Here is an 18,490-nt window from a genome sequence, read left to right as displayed (position 1 = left end):
GTGTACCTGTCGGCAATAAAAACTTCTTATGTAATGTAGATAATAGCATTATATGTATATTTGTAATATACATTGGTTAAAAAATGTGTATATTTTTGTCCCTATAGCTATTGCTTGTGTGTCTCTGAGTCCAAGCACAGGAAGTGTAGATAGACAAGCAGGGCTCTGTGCACTTAGGATGAGCAAGGCTCTGTGCCTTGAGGCTCTATGACATGCCCCTGGCTCACACAGTAGGATGATTGACAAGCCAGGAGTCTGCACAGAGCCCTGCTTCTCCTGACCTCACTTCCTGTATTTGGACTCCTCATAGACACACACAGGCAATTGCTGCAGGGACAGCATTTTTTCACCCCAAAATATACACATTTTTTTTTATCATTGTATATTACAAATGTACATATAATGGTATTATCTACATTATATCAAAAGTTTTTGTTGGTGACAGGTACACTTTAAGGAAGATGAGGGGAACTAGTGAATGTGACACATGAGGGAAAATGAGCGAGACACTGTGACACATGAGGAAGAAATTGACAATTGTGACACAGGGGAGATGAGGGGGACACTTTTGACAACTTTAGCCCCTTTTTTTTCCTAATTGAAATGTAAACCTTCTTGAATGTAAAGCCTATGAGGGCTAGAATCTTTTCTTTAAATCTGATCTACTACATGTTAAGTAATAGTGACATGTTAAACTTTACAGTTGCAATCCAGTGTCTGGAAACAGCATTTGACGTTTCTATGGAAGATCCAAGCTTGGCTGTGTCCCAAACGCTACCAGAGTTATTTTCTGCAGCTACACTACAGGTATAGTGGTTTTTGTTTGTTTTTTTGTGGGTTTTTTTCTGAGCTCATCCACAGCCACTTTGCCTGCCTACATGATTATTCGCCTTAAAGGGGTACTCAGGTGAAAAAAATTTTTTTTTTTTAATCAACTGGTGCCAGAAAGTTAAACAGATTTGTAAATTATTTCTATTAAAAAGTCTTAATTCTTCCAGTAATTATCAGCTGCTGTATACTACAGAGGAAGTTCTTTTCTTTTTGAAATTCCTTTCTGTCTGACCGCAGAGAACACTGTGGTCAGACAGAAAGGAAATTAAAAAAGAAAAGAAATTCTTCTGGAGCATACAGCAGTTAAGTACTGGAAGGATAACATTTTCTAATAGAAGTAATTTACAAATCTGTTTAACTTTCTGGCACCAGTTCATTTAAAAACATTTTTTTTTCCACAGCAGTACCCCTTTAAGCAACAAATCCTCTCTTGGACAGTGGTTCCTGTTCTCAGTAAATGCAGGGGCGTAACAAGGTTACAAAATAATAAACACTGTACGAAGGTCAGAGAAATAGGTCAGGAAACAATGGGTTAAAAGAAATGTCATCAGTTTCACCTGCACTAACCTGTCGGTACAGACAGGTAGTGCAGGTAACACTGATGACAACCATACTTGCCTAGCCCTGTTCCGTGCTCTGGTTCTCCTGCCATCTTCCTCTTTATCTTTTGTTCTGGTGGCGACTTGGAGCATGGGTGGAGCTCCATGACATCACATCTGCTGTTTGCTAGCAGCTGGATCCAGCAAAGAAGCATAAGCAGTGATGTCACAAAGCTCCGCCCATGCTCCAAGTTGGCCCCAGAACAAAAGATACAGAGGAAGACAGCGGGAGAACTGGAGCACAGAACAGGACCAGGTAAGTATAGTTGTCGTCATTGAGTGTCACCTGCACTACGTGTCTGTTCCGAAAAGTTAGTGCAGGTGAAACTGATCACAGATTTCCTTTAACTTAAGCACAAACTTGGGAGCACAATACAGCATACAGACAGGGTAACAAATGTCCAACAGGTTGGATCAAACCAGCATAACTCGCAGTACCAATAAGGAAGACAGGAGAATGATCAGGTCACTATAGCCAAGAATCAAAAATTCACAGAGCAGATCAAGCAAGGAGTATAAGCCTATGTTCACAGGGCAGAAATTCTGCTGTTACACTTAAATTCCGTTCTGCAAAGCTTGCTGAGAATTTTTTTGTGGAATTTGTGTGCTCAAAACGCAGAAATTCTGCTGAAATTCTCAGCAAGCTTTGCAGAACGGAATTTAAATGGGCACTGTCAGATATAAAAACTTTTGATATGTTATAAAGCATTGCAAAACAATATGTTTTGCAATTGCTTTCATCAGAAAACTTTTAGGATTTCATGTAGAAAAAGCCAGTCAAAAAACTGGCCACTAGGGGGTTCCTCCTGCCTTCTGGGACACATACCAGTCAGAAACATCCTGCTCATCACCTACGTCAGGGACGTTTTCATTGATTGCCAGCAGGTCCCGCCCTCCTGTGCTTGCTCCCGGCCCTCTCACTGCCTGTGTAAGCGCGTGGCCGCCAGGAGCCGAGCACGCGCACATACATCAGCAGCATCTAGGAAAGTTGGTAAGTGCATATTTTTTCATATTTGCATTTGTGCAAGAAAGGGGGAGTTGTCCACTAGTTGCCCTCAGAGTGAGTGGGCGGCTCCCCCCTGGTGTTGCGGTCCCCTGGCAGTATTGCGGCTCCCACCTGATGTCGCGGTCTGCCGGCGGGTGTCGCGGTCCCCCGGCGGTGTTGCAGGATGAAGATGCAGAGATTCAGAGAGTGACAGGTTATGGAGAACACTGTTTCCCAGCCAGGGTGCCTCCAGCTGTTGCAAAACTACAACTCCCAGCATGCTGGGAGTTGTAGTTTTGCAACAGCTGGAGGAACCCTGTCAGGGAAAAAGTGCTCACCATAACCTGTCACTCTCTGAAATTACAGCTCCCATCATCCCCTGACATATACAGGCTGTATGGGCATGATGGGAGTTGTAGTTTTAGAGAGTTTACTGTACCCAACATGTCCTGACAGCCTGTATATCTGTCAGGGCACGATAGGAGTTGTAGTTTTGCAACAGCTGGAGGCGCCCTGTCAGGGAAACAGTGCTCTCCATAACCTGTCACTCTCTGAAACTACAACTCCCATTGTGCCCTGACAGATATACAGGCTGTCAGAACATGATAGGAGTTTTAATTTCATATGATCCCTTCACATACAGTCTATCTGCATTCGCTCTAAAACTACAACTCCTAACATGTCCTGACAGCCTGTATATCTGTCAGGGCATGATAGGAGTGGTAGTTTTAGAGCAGCTGCAGATTGATTGTTTGTGGAGGGATCATATAAAACTACCAATCCCAGAGAGGAAAGGGTTACAGATGAGACCCCCTGTACTTGGCTGACTGTCAGGCTCGCTCTGGAGAATAGTGACTCAGAGAGAGGGAGGGGGCGTGGTTATCACACTGAGGAGAAGAGGGACACTCCCCCAGTTTTCTGGACTTGTTTTATGGTGAGCAGCATATAAAAGGGAATTCTAAGAGAAATAAAGGCCGTATACTCATAAAAATGTACATGATCAGGATGAGGTACTGAGCAACATAGAACATTTTTTCTTTTTTTGGAGATCTGGCAGGTGCGCTTTAAGTGTAACAGCAGAATCAGCAGAATTTTAAATGGTAATAACTTTAGAACGCTTTTTCTGAGTTGGAGCGATTCTGAGAGTTTTTTTTTGTTACATATTGTACTTTATATAAATGGTGCATTTTCGTTGACACATGCAGAATTTTTTGTGAAAAACTCCAAAATATTGTGAATACTGTAAAAGTGATGGTATATTTATTCTGTGGGTTAGTACGATTATGACGATACCCATTTTATATAGATTTCTTTGTTCTTTTTCCTTTTCTGAGCAAAATTATTTCTCTGCAATTCATTTTCCAACAGCCATAACTTTTTTTATTTTTTGTCCGATGCCATTGAGTGAAGGCTTATTTTTTTTGCGGGATGAGCTGTACTTTGTATTGGTCTCATTTTTGTGATGAGTGCTACCCTTTTGAACTTTTTTTATTCCACTATTTGTACCCAAATTATTATTATTATAATTTTTTTTTTTTTTTTAAACACTCCGTACTTTTATTGAATAACTTTTTAGATTTATTTTACAGGTTATACTATGCTGCAGTACATTTGTACTGCAGCACAGTATGACCCGATCAGCTACACACAGTATAGCCTGTGCGATCCAGCCTCTGGCTGGATCTTACAGGCTTCTGTATCAGGCAGACAGGAGGTCAGCAACTGACCTCCTGCTGCCATAGCAACCAATGGTGACCCGCGATCGTATCACGGTGCTGCCGTTGGTGAACATGGGGAGCACGCTCCCCCTGTCAACACCATAGATGTGTGATCAGGATTGATCAGGAATGCTGCCGGGACCGGCCTGATCGCTGCCCCGGCAGATGCAGCAGCTGTGATTGACAGCTGGCTCCCGCTGCCGATCACCTGCATTTCCCACGGCAGTGCAGGAGATCGCTAGGACATATGCATACCTCCCAGCGCACGAACGTGTCGGGTGCTGGGACGTATGCATACGTCCTATAGCGGGAAGGGGTTAAAGACAGGTTTTATATTTTTGCGGAATTTCCACCTTGTGAATGAGACAGTGGAATCCCCATTGAACATAATGTGCTTTAAATTTTTGCGGAATTTCGGAGCAGAATCTTTACAGAAATTCTGCCGTGTGATCCTAGCCTAAAGAAAGTGCAGATACAAACGAACACAAGCCATGAATGACAGGCTGGATGGGAATTTATATCCACCTGAAAGGGGTGTAGACACAGAGAGCAGATATGATAAGGCTAAGTTTCTACTTGGTTTATTTTTGGAAAAACGCCAGTTCTGCCGCATGGCGTTTTTTTTGGCCAAAAAACGCTGCGGCCAGATGTTAGCTGTAGATCAATGAGAAATTGCTAAATTCTTATTCCACTTGGCGTTTTTCACTTTTGCCTTTTTTTAATCCTTTTGTCGTTTTTTTCTTGCGTTTTTGAAATCTTTGGTAATCGCAGCATGTTGAGCTACTGGTATTTTTTTTTTTTTTGTAAAAAACGTGCCGTTTTTCTCCCATAGATATCTATGTGAGCGAAAAAAGGCCAAGAAAAACTGTGGGTTTTAACTTTGGCGTTTTTGCAGGCGGTTTTACTTTTATTTTGGACTTTAGCAATCCAAAAAAAGTGATGGATACCCTTTTAAAAAAAAAAAAAATAAATAAATAAATATATATATATATATATATATATATATATATATATATATATATTTATTACATATTACAGTAATGAAGGAAAAAAATTGTATCTAACGAAATGTATCTTTTTGTATTACAACATTTTTATAAATTTTTAAACAGGGATCAATTTATGTGGGCGGGTGGGGATCTAAAAATGTAGCCGACAATAATAAAAATGTAGTGTGTGTGTGTGTGTGTGTGTGTGTTTCACTTTATTTTATTTTTTTTTTACATTATTTATTTATTTTTTTAGGTAGTACTACTACTCCCAGCATGGAACACACTGTTCCATGATGGGAGTAGTACCTGTGCTAATAGACAGACCGTCCGTTGCGATCCTCCTGTATAATGTATAGATGCAGCCGGCCGCTCTTCTATGGTACCCTGCACTGCCGTATATATACACATATTCATATTTCCCGCAGAGAGCTGTGATTGGCCAGATGGTTCCAGCCAATCACAACTCTCTGTGAGAAATAGGAATGTGTATATATACGGCCGTGCAGGGGACCATAGAAGAGCACCCGCTGCATCTATACATTATACAGGAGGATCACAGCTGGTGTCAGTAGTGATACCCGCTGTGATCTTTCCATAACTGCAGCTACTCCCAACATGGAGCACACTCTGCCTCATGCTGGGAGCTGTAGTACCTGCTTTAATAGACAGATCGCAAAGGGTGTCAGAAGTTACACTTGCTGTGATCTGTCTATTAATACAGGTACTACAGCTCCCAGTATGGAGAAGAGTGTGCTCCATGTTGGGAGTAGTAGTACCTGCAGACATCACAGTGGATGTCACTATGGACACCACACCCGCTATGATCGTCCGGTCTATAGCAGAGATGGAGCAGCTCTATACAGCGCTCGCATCTCTGCTCTGCACTATACTCCAGCCGGCCACTCATGAATATTTCCCTCAGAGCTGTGATTGGCTGCAACCATCCGGCCAATCACAGCTCTGGGCGGAAAATATGAATGATGTTCTATTAACATCACTGGCCGGAGTACAGAGCAGAGATGTGAGTGCTGTATAGAGCCGCATCAGACTGACACCCGGGGCGATATGTTGATTAGTACAGGTACTACTACTCCCATCATGGAACAGTCTGGCGTTTTTTTTAGGCGTTTTTTCATGTGTTTTTTTTTTAATCCCAAAAAAACAAGTAGAAACTTAGCCTAATCCAAGCCCCCTGATAGGATCAGGTGTTGCCACAGCTATGCATGATACTTGAGCCAAACCCCAGAAAACTCTTCGGCCAGAACCAGGTCAAGTCATTTCATCATTAGATATATAGTAGCAAACCTGTTGTAATTTTTTTTTTTTTTTTTCAGTGGTCTTATTCAAATGTGGAAAAATCCAGTAGCCAAGTTGTCAATGAACCTTGTATTTTCTTAATCTTGTGCAACAAAAGTATGCGAAAATAAATGTTTGCCTACACACACTGTTTTTTGTAGATTTATCATACAGGACTTTAGATGTGTATCAGCTAATCAGGCAGACTTATGTTGCTGTCATGTAATTGGGGGTTCACTTGTTAATAATTATTTATTTTTTTGTTTTGGTTTTTCAAGGAGTCCTCACAAACACCAAATTGTGCTACTCCATCAGATGAGGATCTAGGAGAAGCCGAACGCCTGAAAACAGAAGGTGAAAAACAAGGAATGATTCCTAATGATATTGATTTAGAAGAGGGGTGTTAGCATTAAAATCAGAAAAGCTATTTTCTGTATTAAGTATTAAATCTCTGGAAAAAGAAAAAAAAAATCTGAGACCGCAACTTTTTTTGTCTTAAATAATGTATGGCAGCCATTTCATAATAAATGTTGTGGGGAAACTGTGATGTCCCGATCAGCTGAGAGGATGGCGGGAGGGCCCTTACCTGCCTCCTCGCTGTTTGATCGGTTCTTCAAGGCTCCAGTCAGCCTCAGCAGGCTGGAGCAATGGAGTACCGGTAAGACTGTTCAATGCTATGCTCTGGCATAGCATTGAACAGTGTATGCAATCTAATGATTGCATGTCATTGTCCCCTATCGGGACTAAACAATAGTGTATAAAAAAAAATAAAAATAAATAAATAAACATGTGGTATTGCCGAGTGCGTAAATGTCCAACCTCATCGTCCATGGCGTATACGTAAAGAAAACAAAGTCCAAAATTGTGTATTTTTGGTCACTTTGTATACCCTAAAAAAATGTTTAAAAAGTGATCAAAAAGTCCCATCAAAACAAAAATGGTACCGATAAAAACTACAGATCACTGTGCAAAAAACCCTCACATCCCTGTATACAGAAAAAAGTTATATACACATACATACATACATACATACACCGTATTTATCGGCATATAACACGCACTTTTAAAACTTAAATTAAAGACAAAAAGTCTGCCTGCGTGTTATACGCCGATAAATCTTTTTGTCACTGATTTAAAGTGGCCGCAGCAGCGGCTGCTTGTTAAGGATTAGCAGCCTGGCCGCGGCCACTTTAAATCAGTGACCAGCGCGCGGCTCCCCCTTTGTTTTTTTTTACATTTTCCTTCTTTCCCCTCTGCTTTTTATTGTATTGTTTTTTTTTAATCTTCGTTACCTAGCCGCGCTCGCCAGGCCAGGTCCGGTGTCGGCTGCGGTCAGTGAAGCCGGATGAGTGATGTCCTCTGCTAGCTCCGCTGCACAAAATCAGGGACGTCCCTCATTCAATGCTGCTGCCGCTGTGACTATTCTAAGGTGGCTGCGGTTGGGCTGCCAGCGGCGACCACACTGACCAGCGGTGGATGCAGCGAATGATGAGTGATGTCCCTGATGCTGTGCAGCCGGCAGAGGACGTCACTCATCCAGCTTCACTGACCGCAGCCCGCAAGACCCGACACCGGACCTGGCTTGCTGAGTGCGGCTAAGTAAGGAAGATGGGGAAAATATATATATCAAAAACGGAGGGAAAGGGGATGATGAAAAGGGGGCATGGTGAGAGGGGTGGGGGAATGATAAGACAGTGGAGAATGATGAGAGGGTAAGGGGGGTGGGTGTAAATGTGGCACACGGGCTGATAAAAGGGGAGGAATTATGTGGCACTGGAAGGGGGGACCAAACTGAAGTTCAGGCAAAATCAAAGTTAGAGGGATGATATGGCATTTAGTCTTTCATTTATCTTATGTATTTTTTTTTTTTTTTTTTTTTTTTACTTTTGTGTGTCGTAGATTTTGTGGTGAAATGATTGATGTCATTACAAATAAAAATTTGTGGCACTAATGTGCAAAAAAAAAAAACTGTGTCCTTAAGGGGTATTTGAGGAAAAAACTTATATTTTTTTTATTTTTTTATTGCAATATCAGCTGGCTCCAGAAAGTTGTAAATTACTTCTATTAAAAAAAATAAATAAATAACTACTGGAATGATTATTATTATTTATCAGCTGCTGAAGTTGTTCTTTTCTTTCTGACAACAGTGCTCTCGGCTGACATCTCTGCTTGTCTCAGGAACTGTCCGAAGCATTAGAGGTTTGCTATGGGGGTTTGCTCCTACTCTGGACAGTTCCTGAGACAAGCAGAGGTGTCAGCAGAGAGCACTGTTGTCAGACAGAAAAGAACAACTCAACTTCAGCAGCTGATAACTACTGGTAGGTTTAATTTTTTTTTTTTTTTTATTGAAGTAATTTACAAATCTGTTTAACTTTCTGGAGGCAGTTGATATAAAAAAATTTTTCCTGGAATACCCCTTTTTAAGGGGTTAATCAGACACATCTGTGAATAATAAAACCAGAAAAACTGTTCTCTTAATTTTTTCCAGAGTTGTGTGTCCTGTCCTATAGTAAGTAGAGATGAGCGAACTTACAGTAAATTCGATTCGTCACGAACTTCTCGGCTCGGCAGTTGATGACACTTCCTGCATAAATGAGTTCAGCCTTCAGGTGCTCTGGTGGGCTGGAAAAGGTGGATACAGTCCTAGGAAAGAGTCTCCTAGGACTGTAACCATCTTTTCCAGCCCACGGGAGCACCTGAAAGCTGAACTAATTTATGCAGGATAAAGTCAGCAACTGCCGAGCCGAGAAATTCGTGACGAATCGAATTTACTGTAAGTTCGCTCATCTCTAATAGTCAGTATGCCAGTGGATGTGTTAGGTTTAACAAATAACTATATATTTTTAGATATATGACATCATTGATCTATTGCCAGTATTTAACCATCAGTTTTCCAGCAAGAAAGCCTTTCTAAGCTGTAATTTTGGCCTGTTATACATGCATTGGTCATATAAACTTGCTGCATATGTTAGGCCCTGAATGCACATCAGTAGAGTGCACAAATAGTCAGCTGCATATGCACCACTAGTTGAAAGTTATTCAAACCAGAGAACTCTTTCAGGAGTATATTACAGTGATATGGTTATAGTGATTCTATTACAAGTACTGTCAAATGCACCTTTTGATATTTGTTATAATAACTATATATTTTATTTTTTATATATTTTTTTTTTTTAGGCAATGAACAGATGAAGTTAGAAAACTTTGAGAGTGCTGTCTCTTTCTACACTAAAGCCATCAATCTAAACCCAAGAAATGCAGTGTATTTTTGCAACAGGTATGTGGGGACAGTGTAAAAAAAATATTAATTAATAATTTTCTCATGCATTAACTTCTTAAATGGCCACTGTCAGATCCAAAAACTTTCTTATATGTTGTTTCTGCTGAAAATTAAAGACCTTGTGTAATATGGTTGTTTAAAAAATTTGGGACACAAACCAGTACCTCAACAGCATCAGGCTTGTCCATGAGTCATGGACAAGGCTGCATGAGCAGACAAACCATTCACCTCCCACCACCAGAGGAATTCTACACTGTTAGCTAATGAAGAGGCATTTTTATGAAATAGGTGTTAAAGGCATAAAAATCATATGTACCTGATCAGGATTAGGTACTGCGTAACATATACAATTATTTTTTTTGTGGGATCTGACGTATGCTTTTACCCCTTAAGAACACAGCTCATTTTGGCCTTTAGAACACCTTTTTGTCTTATCTCTGAGACCAGGTATCACAGGCTGAGACTAGAATTTCCATTCTAAATGACACTGTAGCTCTGATGCCGGAGTCTATTGGTTCACTCTAGGCTTCAGTGGAACAAGCCAAACAGAAATATGACCTAGAAAATTGGCCGCACCAAAATATCAGGATTATAAGCCTTAGCAAACAGAAGACCAGAACCCAGGGGCATTTGTTGTAACGTGGCATGGTTCCTGACATCTCCTTTCCTCCATGTCCCTTCCTGACCACCTATACCTCAAAGACCTCTTTTGGCGCTAAACTGCAATGACCAGGACCACTGATTTTGTTATTTGGTGTGTTATATAGAATAATACATACATTTAGGTGCACTACTGTGGTAGTTTTTTTTCTTCTTGTTGTTGTTCAAATCTTGGAGGTGTATAAACTCCAAATCTAATGTGCCCTAATCACTATTATAGGCAGCATTTTGGTGCACCTGTGAGGCCGGCAACATATCAGCCTACTTGGTTGGGGCTCATAGCCTTCCTCCCTCCTCCCATTGTATGTGTACCTAGCCACACTGGAGTGAACTGGGAGCAGGCTGTGAGTCGGACCTAATGCTGCTGTAACTGGCCACTGGTATTGCCCATGCAGCACAGGTAGGTTAGTGTTAGGTCTCGTGCCACTTGGGAAACCTTGGCGTTGGTGTGCGGGCTCAGGTGTGTCCTTCATATAAGTATATACTGGTTATTGTCTCAATCTTAACATCATTTTGAGGGTTAGTCATATGTTACTGTTTACATCTACCACAGTAGTGCACCTAAATGTATGTATTACTCTGTTACACATCCATACCGTTTATCTGGTGTTGAATGCCATTGTGGCACTTGTAGTCTGTTGCAGGCATCCTCCATTGTATGCATTATATGCTGGGGATCGCCCTTAGCAACAGACCACAAGCGCAGGATCTGCTCCCCAAGCATTTGGGGTTGAGCACCTCCTGCCATTTGAAACCACGTGTTCTTCCTATTTGGTGTGTTGTCAGAAGTTTTGCGCCCCTATGTGCGTATGTTCCTGCAGTATGGTGATTATATGTTTCTTGCAAGGAAGGTGATTGCCCTTGGATGGATAAATCAGAGGCCCCCGGAATAAGTTGGTAAACTTTTGTTCTACCTTCCTCACAAGTGGTATATAAAATTAGGACGTGTCTGGCAAATTTCGAATGTCTATGGGGACCCTGGTGCTCCTCTCCCCTGACCCAATCCTCTCAACTATTAGTCGCATACACCCTCCTTTTACCCTAAAGCTTAATGCCTTATTTGGATGTTATACCCCAGTAGTACTCTTGTCTGGCAGTAGTAATGTTATCAAACACGTTATCAGATATAAAAAAAAAAAATTTATGGGTAATTGCACTGCACGGGTTTGAGCCCATCCGAACCCACTGGCACCTCCATTTTTCTCTATAGATACCGTGATCAATGCAGATCACGGTATCTGTAGGGTTAATGGTGGACATCAGTATGATCGCTGATATCCGCCATTAGCAATGAGTCCCCGACTGCTGATAGCAACCAGAAGTCTTGTTGAAATACTGTGCACCACACGTTCAGTGAGTTTGCTTGCTGACTTAAGCAACTGCCTCAAACTTCAGGCGCGCTCAGTCAATGAGCTTAGGGAATCTGAATGTGATGATGCATGTATGGTGGAGCTACCATTGGATTAAAAAGGCTTTGGTTTTGGTGGTGGTTTTGTTTTCCCCCTGGGAGGGATGCAGCCATGGACATGTAAACAGGTACTGTTAGTCTTGTACTAATAGCTCTTTACCCATGTAAACACTTTAGTTTATTAGGCGACAAATTCCCTTTAAGGCCTTGTGGCTATCTCTAGAGATCAGTGGGAGAATGAAGACCATGATCAATTAAAACTTTTGCTACGTCTGCATGACATCAAATTTTTTTTTTCTAAATTACATTAGCACATTAAGTAATACATAAAGCCCACTTATTGTTGGAATTACTGTTTTATGTTTCTAAGTAAGCCATTATGTACAGAATGTCACCTGTATATTTTTTCTTATTTTTCCTCTTCTGCGCACACCATCTATAATTTCAGTTTTCAATAAATTAGCTCACTCCACTCTTTAAGGAGAGGAGAAACAAACCCTGAAACCTGATAATTTTAGGGATCAAAGGGGTCTCTGCAGCCAGACCCCAGCGATCAAAGCTCCTTACTGTCTCTATTAATAGTTATTATGTAAAATTCCAATGTATTTGTATGAACAAAACATCTCTGTTGAATATTTGAGCAATTAGATCATTACACAAGATTGTCGATGTGCACCATGTCTGTTTCTTCTACCTGAATTCACACTGTGTTTTCTATCCCCTCCTTTTTTTTTTTGTTTGAACATGTGCTGCACTCTTCCCCACCCCCTCAGCCCAACCCTATATAAGTAGTAGTTAGCTACACAAGGGCCATTTCTTTCCTGGCAGCCTCCCAGTCTGACTGGGAGAGCATGGTAAGTGAGCTATTACACCTTGTTCACACTAGTGTGGTGCTGTGCGGCATCCGTTGGCGCCGTGTCTGTGTGGGGGTGGGGGGGTGCGGCCCATAGACTGGTTTGAGTGGCACTGGTCGCCGCCCAATGCCAGGCCATTTTATACTGGGGACGTTAGGGACCCACTCTAAATAGGTGGGCTTGTACTTTTTGATCAAAAATGTATACTAACAACATGTTAGTTTTTGATATTCTGCTGAGAAGCAATCAGATCATTATACAAGATTGTAGATGTGCACCATGTCTGTTTTTCTACCTGAATTCTCATCTCTGTTGAATAAGGTGGCATATGTTGAGATGTTAAGTAAATGTGGTAGAATGGTTAGTCTGAAAAACTTAAATCATAAACTGTCCTAATTACTGTGGTTTTCGGGAAAAGAATATTAACAAATTTAACCTTACTATTTTGTAGGGCCGCAGCGTACAGTAAAATAGGGAACTACGCTGGAGCAGTTCAAGACTGTGAAGAGGCAATTTCAATTGATCCCAATTACAGCAAAGCCTATGGCAGAATGGGGTAACTTATTCAGCATATTATTGTATTATTCATGTTATCCATGTTCTGGCCTCATCAGTATTTTACCAGAAGAATTAAAGGCTCTAATCTGAATGAATTGGATATTATTTAAAGCCATGTATTTTGTACCGGTTTCATGTGAGACCATGTAATATGCCATGACAAATACCTGGACACATACACAATGGATTTCTTTATGGCATAGCCTCTTAGACATGTCTATAGATGTGTGTTAGGAATGTGGTCCTGCCTCCCACCACTACCTACCTTGTTTTCATGGAATATTCCAGTGGGAAAAATATTTTAAAATCAGCTGGTATCGGACAATTATACAAGCTTGTGAACAACCTTTATTTGAAACAATTCAAGCCTGCTGCCACCTCTCTGTCAGGAACTGGACAATTCCTGATGCAGATAAAGGTGGCAGCAAGGAGCATTGTGTTGGAATGGAAAGAATTTCGCAGGAGAGAACTGCAATGGGATCGGGGTCCCACCAGATCCGATAAAATACTTGCCCATTCTGGGTGGTAATCAGTTTGTTGCATGTAGTCACACGATATACAACAGGTCCTCCTAATCCCGCACACTCCCTCAAACCGCACACAGTATCTTTAGATGTGAAAAGCCTCCAGGACTAGGCTTCACTTGCATTCAGTGGTGTGAACTGGCTATGCCAACATACCTCTCTCCCAGCGCTCAGTGTCACTACTACTGTGCAGGAAGGAGTGAGAAGTGTCACAGGCCAATTAAGGCTAATCTCATGTGGCGTAATGGAATGAGGGGCTGATCCTGATGTAATGGGTGGGGGGGAACACACTTATGTTGCGTCAGCGGGCGTAATGGTCAGAAATTCAGGGGGATTGGGATTCAGAAAACAGTCCTACGCAGGGCTCTACTACACATCCTTTGGGGCATACAGCAGTTAATGAGTACTACAAGGCCTGATTTAAAAAAAAAAAATGTATCACTTACAAATCTGTGTAACACTTCTGGCACTAGGAGATTAATTTATTTTTAGACTGAATAACCCTTTTAACTACCTCTAGTCAGAGCTGGAGCTAGAAACCTCAAATGGCCACAGAAGTACCCATTTAGACATGTTAGATTTGTCAGGTTTCAGACACTTTGCCCTTGCTCTACTTTTGACTCTTTTTTTTCTATTGTTTGTGTTTATTTCTTTCCCTTCAGACTGGCTCTATCAAGTTTAAATAAGCACTCCGAAGCTGTGGGCTTCTATAAGAGGGCCTTAGAATTAGACCCAGACAATGACACTTACAAAGCAAACCTTAAAATTGCTGAACAGAAGATGAAAGAAATGCCTAGTCCAGTAAGTGTCTGTGCTTTTTCTTAAGCTGGGGACAGGAATTTTGACATATTTTACTAAAATTTTTTTTATTTGTGTTACAGATGGGTGCTCCTGGAGGCTTTGATATAGCTGGGCTGCTGAACAACCCTGGCTTCATGAGCATGGTAAGTGAAGTATAGTAACACTAGTTAGCTGCTGTGATGTTCTGATAGGTCAGTGCTTTTTAAATGTATTGTTATATTTAGCACATTTGGGTTTTATTTACCCACTTAATATTTTATAATATAAGATAAGGTTCACACTTGGTGTTTTGTGCTATGTCCATGTTCTGCCGCTGTACCAAGTTAAATCAATATCAATCAACCTACTGACATTAAGTAAATCCTGTCAAAGCCTTTAAAAATATATAAATATGGCACTACTAGTGTGCCATGTGATTAGTTTGCCTTAATGAAATAAATAGGTCTGTTACACTGTAACACTTCAAAGCAAATTTGTTCCAAATTGAATGGAAAGTTGGTGCCAGTCTTTCCTTAAAACGTAAATAGACTGCTCTGTACACAGGTGTACTCCAACTGACATAGTGAATATTAGATCTAATAAATCAGGCAAGCAATTTCAGTTGATCCCAATTACAGCACAGCCTATGGCAGAATGGGGTAACATATCCAGCATATTATTTTATAAGGTACATGTTCTGGCCTCAGCAGTTTTTTACCAAAAGAATTAGAGGCTCTAATATGAATGAATTAGATATTCATTATTCAAAGCCTTGTGTTTTGTACCAGTTTCTCACCGAAGCCTTGTCTGCCCGGCCGGACACACAGGCTGCTTTAATGGAGAAGGGTAGTGTTGGGCACAGGTAGTGTGGTCAATAGAAGCTAATTTAAACTCCTTTTCTCCATGCTGTGCAGTAATATGTAGCATGATATTTACTGCAGTGCTGTTTTGTGTTTCTTGTACATTATGCACTTATTAAAAGTCTTATGCTGTTTTATTTGCAGGCATCAAATCTCATGAATAACCCCCAAGTACAGCAGTTGTAAGTTTTTGTTGCATTCACTTTTACATAAATATTCTAAAGGAAGAAGAAAAGTATATCTATAAGTTGTATTTTACTTCACATCTCAAAACTTTTGGTTTTAGGAAAAAAACTATTTAAAGGGGTTGTCAGTCAGATTTTTTATTTCTTATTTTCTTATTGTCCCCCAACCTTCCTCCACTCCCTTGTAGCTCAGATATCGGGGTGCCCCATCCACGGCCGCTGACACTACTTTCCCCTAAACTACAGAGCATAGTGTCTACAGCCAAGGGAAGCTTAGTGCCGCTCGCGGCGCTGTGATGTCACACCTATAGCTCTGGCCTGCTCCACACTTATTGGAGACTGGGTGTCCTTAAACCCAGTTAGACAGGGGACGGAAGAAAGTTTTTGTTTTTCATTTTCTCCTTATTGTCCCCAGCCTGCCTAATAGAATAAGAAAAAAAATAATTCACCAGACAACCCTTATAAAGTATCTTCTTGCCACAGTCACATTGTATAGTAAGAATCCCCCCAATTACCAACCTGAACAGCTGATGAATCATGGTGCTGGAATCACTGATTCCTTTCCTCTGCCTGCATATGTGTACTCAATAAAGAGGCAGCCAAAACATTTCTCATCTATATGAAGCCACTTTGTGTGACAGGTGTACAATATGGTAATATTTCATCTGACTTTATGAAATTGGTTACAGGAAGCCTCCTATAAATTATGAACATGGAAGGTGAGAAAATGTGTGTATTTGACTTTCATTTTGCCCAGCAGAACACAATATAATAACCATGCCTTAAGGGGTGATGCTTACCTGTGGTTTATTTTCTCACTGCTCAGTTAGAGGCCTGCAACCATCTAAGATGTAAGACTGTGTTCTGACGTTGAAGATGAGTTTTTGATGGATTTTTTTTTTCATTTTCTAAGATATAAACAGGCTTGCACATAGAAATAGTAAATAGAGTACGGTAGTCTGTGGCAGAGATTTAAAGGACATCTGCAGTGTTACAAACATTTATCCCCTATCCTCAAGATAGGGGATAAGTGTTTGATCGTGTGGGGTCCGAACGCTGGGGCCCTCGGCGATCTCCTGTACAGGGCCGTGGCTCTCCTGTGCTGGGGGCGTGCCAGCCGCAGCATGACGTGGCGGCCGGCACGCCTCCTCCATACATCTCTATGGGAGAGGCGGGGAGGCAGCATTCGTGCCTCCCCGCATCCCCCATAGATCTGTATGGGGAGGAGACGGGGCGTCACCGTCGACCTCTAGGTCGACGCTACGCTCCTTAGCGCTCACCATAAGCGCTTATGGCAGCGCCCCGTTAGGGAGATCGGGGGGGTCCCAGCGGTCGGTCCCCCCGCGATCAAATACTTATGTGGATAGGGGATAAGTGTAATGCCGCTGCACTTGTCATTTAAAGGGGTACTCCGGTGCTTAGATATCTTATCCCCTATTCAAAGGATAGGGGATAAGATGCCTGATTGCGGGAGTCCCGCTGCTGGGGACCCCCGGGATCTTGCACACGGCACCCCGTTTGTAATCAGTCCCCGTAGCGTGTTAGCTCCGGGTCTGATTACCGACGACCCATAGGCTTGCATTGAGGGGTGGAGCGTGACGTCACACGCCGCCTCCGGGGACTGATTACAAATGGGGTGCCGTGTGCAAGATCCTGGGGGTCCCCAGCAGCGGGACTCCCGCGATCAGGCATCTTATCCCCTATCCTTTTGGATAGGGGATAAGATGTCTAAGCACCGGAGAACCCCTTTAAGAAAACCTGTACAAAGTAAAAGTGGAGTGGTTGCTCATAGCAACCATCCAGAGCGCTTCTTTAATTTTTAAAAAGGCCTCTAAAAAAATCTGGTTACTAGGAGCAGCTGGTCAACTTTTCCTCTGCACAGGTTTTGATAAATTTCTGATAGTTTTCTGTATTAACTTCCTAGCAGTGCTGTTCAAAGTACCCCATCTGAGAAAATAACCATTCTTGTAATTGTTTCTATATTGCAGCCCATTTGGCAATTAAGAAATGTTTTAAAAATACAACTCCACTGTAATGTTCGAACACAGTCTAAAGGTGGTCTTCATCACAACTCCTGGTTCATCAGTTTCTATCTGCCCCTCTGTTTCTGCCCATACTTTACATTACAGTTTTGTATGAACTATAGCTATAAGCCACAAGCAAAGAATCCCTCCAAGTTTACCAAATAGCTGGATCCCATAGTCAGTAAAGTTAAAATTTCATAATTTAAATGTTTATCATATCCTCTTCCATTATACATTATATGGCTGGACAGAAAGTGTATTAGTTATGTTTAAAAAGAATAACTTTATTTTACTTTTCAGAATGTCCGGTATGATTTCTGGCACAGGCAATCCAATGGCTGGAGCAGCTGCTGCAGGCAACACACCCCCTACTGATCTGGCCAGTCTTATACAAGCGTGCGTACAGGTTTTCCATTTGTCACCTTTTTGTGCCATTTTCTTCCACGTTATGACGTGCTGTGAAATGAAAGGTGTCTTGTTTCAACAGAAGATGCTTACTTTTGTTTTTAGAGTCATATAAAACATCTCTTACACTAAATAATACCAAAATATAATTCAGCATAAACTAGATTTCATATTAAAAACCGATTGTTACTAAATACAGCATAATGCAAAGGGGTGAGATTTTAACAGAGATTTCCATTACACACAACTGCCAGACCTTTAGTAACAGAACTTTATCATTTTGTTAACATTTTCTTTGTTGTGGCATGTTACTAAGCTATAGCAGACATAGTATCATGGGAGTCCAAGTGCTGAGACTCCACTAAACACTGCACTCCTATGATTAGCATCTGTTCTCTAATAACATACCACTCAAATAAGGCCATTGGGAGCCAAAGGCTTATGTCACTTTAATGCCCCTTCATTTTAAAATTCTAGATCCTGATTGCTTTTTTGCTGGTTAACCATAAACCAGGATAGGATTATGTGCAT

The 18,490-nt window shown here is 41.4% G+C and overlaps 1 protein-coding gene across 3 annotated transcripts in view; it reads left to right on the top strand.

Annotated features, from left to right (window-relative positions):
- The window catches only part of SGTA (small glutamine rich tetratricopeptide repeat co-chaperone alpha), a 31,763-nt gene that overhangs the window by 10,644 nt on the left and 2,629 nt on the right, over positions 1-18,490 (top strand). For 2 of the 3 annotated variants that reach the window (XM_056516509.1, XM_056516494.1), the window contains exons 3-11: positions 704-807; positions 6,700-6,775; positions 9,599-9,698; positions 13,075-13,179; positions 14,368-14,506; positions 14,587-14,649; positions 15,490-15,527; positions 16,220-16,249; positions 17,855-17,950. In XM_056516509.1, the coding sequence (XP_056372484.1) occupies positions 704-807; positions 6,700-6,775; positions 9,599-9,698; positions 13,075-13,179; positions 14,368-14,506; positions 14,587-14,649; positions 15,490-15,527; positions 16,220-16,249; positions 17,855-17,950 (751 nt within the window). The remainder of the gene's footprint in view (positions 1-703; positions 808-6,699; positions 6,776-9,598; positions 9,699-13,074; positions 13,180-14,367; positions 14,507-14,586; positions 14,650-15,489; positions 15,528-16,219; positions 16,250-17,854; positions 17,951-18,490) is intronic. The other variant, XM_056516500.1, reaches the window with a different exon arrangement.

Source organism: Hyla sarda, chromosome 1 (assembly GCF_029499605.1).
Source record: "Hyla sarda isolate aHylSar1 chromosome 1, aHylSar1.hap1, whole genome shotgun sequence".
In the NCBI taxonomy this organism is placed as follows: domain Eukaryota; kingdom Metazoa; phylum Chordata; class Amphibia; order Anura; family Hylidae; genus Hyla; species Hyla sarda.
This window is presented reverse-complemented; position numbering and strand designations above follow the sequence as displayed.